Source organism: Prosopis cineraria, unplaced genomic scaffold (genome assembly GCF_029017545.1).
Source record: "Prosopis cineraria cultivar Desert tree isolate PC_DT_omini unplaced genomic scaffold, ASM2901754v1 PC11, whole genome shotgun sequence".
NCBI classification, from domain to species: domain Eukaryota; kingdom Viridiplantae; phylum Streptophyta; class Magnoliopsida; order Fabales; family Fabaceae; genus Prosopis; species Prosopis cineraria.
Window position 1 is genome coordinate 10,273,034 of NW_026555342.1, and position 6,515 is coordinate 10,279,548.

At 35.7% G+C, this 6,515-nt stretch overlaps 1 protein-coding gene across 1 annotated transcript; it reads left to right on the top strand.

Annotated features, from left to right (window-relative positions):
• Positions 1-214: 214 nt before the first annotated feature.
• Positions 215-4,661, top strand: LOC129287186 (PI-PLC X domain-containing protein At5g67130-like). The gene is made up of 9 exons (XM_054923377.1): positions 215-329; positions 426-494; positions 564-686; positions 787-924; positions 2,301-2,399; positions 2,661-2,964; positions 3,084-3,307; positions 3,574-3,660; positions 4,190-4,661. Exons 1-9 carry the CDS (start codon positions 324-326, stop codon positions 4,343-4,345), a joined length of 1,206 nt encoding a protein of 401 aa, XP_054779352.1. The 5' UTR covers positions 215-323; the 3' UTR covers positions 4,346-4,661.
• Positions 4,662-6,515: the final 1,854 nt, after the last annotated feature.

Sequence of the window (6,515 nt, forward strand, 5' to 3'; positions counted from 1 at the left end):
GGTGGTTTGTTTTATCTTGGCCGAAAAAGAAGTTGTTTTTTAACTGATTAAAATGAAATAAAGAAAATTGAAAAATGTGGCAGTTAAAACTTAGAAGCACTAATTTTAATTTAACATCGCGAAGGCAGATAAAGCTGGTATTCGTGCATGCTCCGACTCTGCTGCGCGCACGTCTCATTCGAGAATTCACATGTTGCCCTCTTCTAATTCAACTTTCTTATTCTATCTTTAACGGAAAGAGATATCAGATATAACTCATCCTCACCTTCCTCTCGCATTCATTCTCTCCACATCATAACCCTCATTGAACAAACTGCCGATCAATGGAGGCAAGCTACTCCTAGCTCCTTTCTTTCTTTCTTTCTTTCTTTCTTCTTCAAGCTCTGTTTTTAATTCTCCCTTTTAAAGTGACTTCTCTTTTGCAGAGACCCATCCTCGCTACATCCTTTCTTGCTTTTCTTTTTCTTCTTCTGGGATCCTCCATCGCTCTCAAGGTGCAGATTCTCTTTAGAACCCCCTTCGTCCTCTTTCGTTGATTAATGATCATGCTTCTTTTTTCTCAGGAGGGACAATTATGCTTTACAAACACCAACTGCGATTCCGGTTTGCACTGCGAGACGTGCATGGCAAATGGGAATGTCCGTCCCAGATGTACTCGCATCCAACCCTTCAGTCCCACTTCAAAGGCAAGATTTTTCGCTCCTTGATTTCGTCCGAATACGTAAGTGAACTGAGTTATTAACATTTCATTGCTGTGTTGGGACGTGTTGCTCGTGTTTTGAATAGGCAAAAGGTTTGCCCTTTAATCGGTACTCGTGGCTGACGACGCACAATGCATTTGCCATGTTGGGCCAGAAATCGCAGACGGGCTCTCTGATTCTTGCTCCGATGAACCAGCAGGATTCAATCACTTCTCAGCTTAACGTAGGTTATCTTCGTCTCTTCTTATCGAATACTCCACACTACTCGTAATTAATACAAATAGACCCATTTGATTTTCTATTTTATTTTTTACGTTATTCTTTTGTACAGCTGATCTCATAGCCTGGTCTGTTTTTTATCACTATAGCTGTTTTTTTTTCCCCCTCTAAGTAATGAAACCCACTTTTACTCAAAATACAAATAAATCTCATGGCAATGTGAAAACAATGAATGATTCTCAGTCGGTTTTCGGTTGTCGCGTCTTATTTATTGTGTCTCTGCTTGGCGGGAAAGTCAAGCTTCTGCCTTCTGGTCACAGCATCAGAATTCAGAGGGTCCCCACGTTGTGAATCTCAGATTAAACTTTTCTTACTCTGTAACTCCAAAACATTATCTTTTTCACCTCCCATCTCAAATATAAGATATCAATACTTACCTTTACACATCCAAACAAAATTTATTAAAGTTAGTTAAATTCATTAAATTTATAGTAAAACATACTTCTTTCAGATTTTATTTATAAAATACATTTTAAAAGTAATTTTTAATTTAAAATATAAGACAACTTATAATAATTAGATTATTTTTTTTAATTTTATCCTTTCTTGATTAGCATAACAATATTTAATATAGTTATATTATTATTTAAAAGCAATAGTAAAAATAAAAGTACACCTCACTTTTTTATGATATCAAGAAAAAAATTAACTTTTTTATATATATAAAACGTTTAAAAATATTTTACAGAGGGAATATTTTTTTGCCATATTTACCTTTAATTAATGGTTAACCTTTCTCTTGTTAATTCTGAATCTCTCTCTCACTATGTTTAATGGGAAGCATTTCAAGGAAAAAGCATTTAATGAATCAAAAGGTGACTTATATTTTGGATCACTAAAACATTTAAGCAAGTGCATTGTATTTGAGACTGGAGGTTGTAATAAGTTCATTCTCAAGGTGGTTGTGAGGTTGGCGGGGCCCCAGGTAATTATTCAATTTATGAAAAATTAACTGAAGAATGCGTTACATCTGGGTGTATATCTTTTGGGCACAACTGAGATTTCTTTACACGTGTGTGTGTATTTTGACCTGCATTCCTTTGCATATGTTATAAGTTCAAATTAGATTAGTTTAATCAAATTAGGTAAGAAATTAGAAATAATGCTTTACACGGCAAAAGTAAGTTAGATTACTCAGTTGCTAAGAACAATATTTCTTGAGTGTAACATTATATGTTTCAGACAACACTATAGCAATTGAATTCAGGGAATGAAAGAAGCTAATGATCAGGGCAAAACCAAGCAAAATAAAGTTGAAATGCTTCTGATTTTAATGCTATAGTTGGGTTGGGAGCTAATACTTAAATTTCTATGTTGCAGAATGGAGTAAGAGGTTTAATGCTTGACATGTATGACTTCCAAAATGATATTTGGCTATGTCACTCATTTGGTGGTCAGTGCTATAACTACACAGCTTTTGTGAGTATGAACATTGGATTATTATTTTTTTCTGTATCAAAGAATCACCTGAACACAAAACTTGTGTTCTCCGAAAAAAAAACTGCTACACGTTTGATGTCTTTATTGGATAATGCAACACTTGATACTTCGATATAAATTTTTATTGATCTAGAAATAATAGGAACACCACTCCTAGCACAAACAATAGCATGTGTTTAAGTTCGATTCTGATATACTTATGTGTTGGTATTCATGATGAATGGGACAATTATTACATAGCAACCCGCCGTTAATGTTCTAAAAGAGATTGGAGCATTCTTGGAAGCTAACCCTTCAGAGATTGTGACAATTATGATTGAAGATTATGTAACGTCGCCAAAAGGCCTAACAAAGGTGTTTGACGCTGCTGGACTGAGAAAATACTGGTTTCCAGTATCCAGAATGCCCAAAAATGGAGGAGATTGGCCAACAGTGGATGATATGATTAAAAAGAACCAACGTTTAGTGGTCTTCACTTCTAAAGCATCCAAGGAAGCTTCTGAAGGGATTGCCTATGAGTGGCGCTACCTTGTAGAAAACCAGTGTGAGTCTCATACTAAAATCACTATAAATTAATTCTCTAGAAAATTGCTTGTATCTCTTTGAAGGCACTCTATTTTCTGAAGGTTAACAAAATTTCCAATGTGGGGTTTGAGATTGCAGATGGGAATGGAGGCATGAAGGCTGGTTCGTGTCCTAATCGAGGAGAATCACAACCAATGAACACAAAATCAAGATCACTAGTGCTAGTGAACTTCTTTCGAGATCTCCCAGATGTAACTCGATCATGCAAGGACAATTCTTCTCCTTTGCTTAGCATGATCAACACCTGCTATGAAGCCTCAGGCAATCGGTGGCCTAATTTCATCGCTGTTGACTTCTACAAGGTATTGCTTTTATCATCTAACCCGGTAAATAGGCTGCCTAGAAAATATAACCAAATTAATCAAGAAATGACGTGAACACTTGAAGCATAATTTCCCATGAGACTCGGTTCCGACACATAACCATGTCTCCTCGTGATTAGCTTTATCTGTTTATTTGTTTTGGACCAAATCTGTGTAAGAATTTATCAAACATTGAAGCTATAGAAAATGGGGGTGTGCATCATTAAGTGAAACACAATGAAATTCTGTTCATTCCCCTGTTTCAGAGAAGTGATGGAGGTGGAGCTCCAGAAGCAGTCGATGTAGCTAACGGTCATCTAGTATGTGGATGTGGAAACATCTCCTCCTGCAAGGTTTTGCCTGCATTTCTACTTCAACTCATATGTACCTGCAAAATTCGCTTTTTCTTTTCTCTCGTTTTTCCCCATTATGAAATTAAGGATGTGTCAAGACGCTTTATACATGAAGAGATTCTCAGATACACAACTCAATTACATATGTCACAACTGAATATTATGTAAAAGGAGAACATGACTTTTGGTCCATATACTTGAAGTTAGCTTGGGTCAATATCTCTGTAGTTTTTTATTAGAGAATCAATCTCTGAAGTTGTGGTCAATTTTGGTCAAAGTCTCTCGTATTATGACTAAATATCATTTCCTTGTCAGTAGTATGTCATTACCACATCAACGACACGCCATCTCCAGGGACCTTGACCAGACCATAATTCTAAGGACCGATTCTTTGATCAAAACACTATAAGGATATTGACTTGAACTGACCAAAATTCCAAGGACAAAAAATTGTTCTTTCTATTCAAAAAGTTGTTTGTCTTCTATCCGTGTCACCTAAAAGTTTGTGATAATTGGATGATTTTGGCAGGAAAACACAACATTCGGAGCATGTGATTCACCTAAGGTTGATGTGTCCCCTGTTGCAGCAGTAAATCTTTCGAGCTTTGGGCATCCAGGTATGAGACCAGTTCAATTGTGGTGTGTTTTCGCCATTCTTTTTGTGGCCTTGCTTCTGTCGTTGTGAGCAGAAACAAACACTAGAGCAGAAAAGACGTGAGAAGTGAGTGATAGTGAAGACCAATGCTCAAAAGGGGCTGTGAATATGATGTGAATTCTTCATTCACAGTTTAGCTTAGGATAGGGAAGGTTTTAGATTGTTCAGCATGTGATTATTTTGTGGGCTTGCTCACCCTTAACAGTTTAAAATTATAGGACTCGCATCAACAATAGAAAAATTACAGATTCAGGAGACTAATTATTTGAATGTGTCATATACGCTTGCAAGCTGCAAATGCGAGTGCTGGATTTTAGTCGAATGAAGTTACTCAGATATTTTCTTATATATATATATATATGTGTATGTGTGTGTGTTTAGCTAGATTAATAAATTAATTAATGTTTTTAAAAAGATCATTTTTTGTCCCCTATATGACAAAGTTCAATCACTTGATAAACTGGCTGATGTATGGCATTTATGAAAATTCAGAGTCATTGAAGTAATGCTATGTTATTATGGAGGTATTTGTCCTCCAAAAGGCTCTAGTTTATGCATATAACCGAGACCCGCAACAATATGGGATTGAGTTAGTTATTTTCGTGCAATTAGACAGATTATGTTTTGGAACACAACCACACCCTACTGATATATGGATTGTTGTTTACTTGTTCATGACACATAATCTACTAATATTGATTCGCAACTTGGTATATTAGTTATCATAAAATTGTTAGCTTCCCTGATTTTTATTAAACGAGTATATGATCATTTTCTGCAGAGAAATCATACTGAGAAATTAATTATCGTTAATGACCTCAAAATTAAAGTCATCGCTCCATGGGTAATATCATGTATCAATAGATAAAATAAAGCAAATGACAAACCTTTCTATCAGTCACAAGAGTCACGACACAGTCACAAAACCCAAACCCACACTCCCCCTGATCCTTTGATCCGTGCTTCTTAAATGCTTCAACCCCAAAGTCCACAATGTTTGTTGGAGATATGGTTAGTTATGCCTTGAGTAGGTTACATGATAACATCGCCTAATGGCTTGCCAACGGTGGATACATGTTGTTTAATAGTGAAGTTCCTGGTCATATAGGAAGGCTAGGGCTGTAACTTGATTTTATTCAAGTCCTGCCTAATCTTTATTTACCAAGAAAAAGTAATGTGGGTTTCCCTTCATTAATAGACCCTTTAAAATTAATACGTTGGATATATAGAAGGGTTTTCTTAAAAAAAAATTAATGCGTTATTCCTTATATTGTCCAGCTACCTTGTCCATATTATTTCTCTTTCTCTCATTGATTAGGATTCCTTTTTTCCCCCAAAACTATTAGGATCCCTTTTATTCCCAATGGTGGTCCATAATTTTGGATACGTGAACATGTACTATCTTTTTTTTTTTTTTTTGTATTTTTTGAATTTTTTCTTCCATTACTATATAAAATAATTTATTATTGAAATAATATTTTGATGCCTAATTTTTATCATTAAACCCAAAAAAAAAAAATCCGTCTCATTCTGGGTCTACTTCTACCACTGCGTACTATTTACATGTTATAAACATTAAACAATAGAGTTGATTCCTCATACTTGGCATCATGTGTCTGAAATATCAGTATCAGCCCTGGAAGTAAGGAAAAACAGTTGCGGAGGTTTGATCGCTGCCCAAATACAAGAATTGCCCGAGAGTATTGTTAAGCCTAGTGTTCATAGCATTGGGCCATTAAAAAGTAAACCAAAATTTTCACGTTACGGAACAGCAATGCAGGGTTGAACACGCTTGTCTAAAATAATTAAAGGTTTAAAACAGTTTAACTTAGGTCTCATGTTTAAGTCTCAAGATATACGGTCACACAATTAAATATATAAAGTGTGTCTTGTGAATAGTACTTGCAAAAACCCATGACAAGGGGGCTCCACCTATGAAGGAGTTGGATTAGTATGGATTGGGCTGGGCGGGTAATAAAATATAGAATATTCCAGACGCTCCAGGATATTGGGTGAGAAGTCAAAAAAAAATGCAGGGTTGAACAATAGGCGTTGGCCCTGATAAAAATGAATTACAGCTGCTTAGGTAGGAAATTCTCAAGTTGGGAATCCATGTAAATGCAGAAAATATTTCTAAAACAGCTATCTCCATTCTCTAGTTGGATATAACAATACTTGAATCTAATCCGGTAAGGCAGCC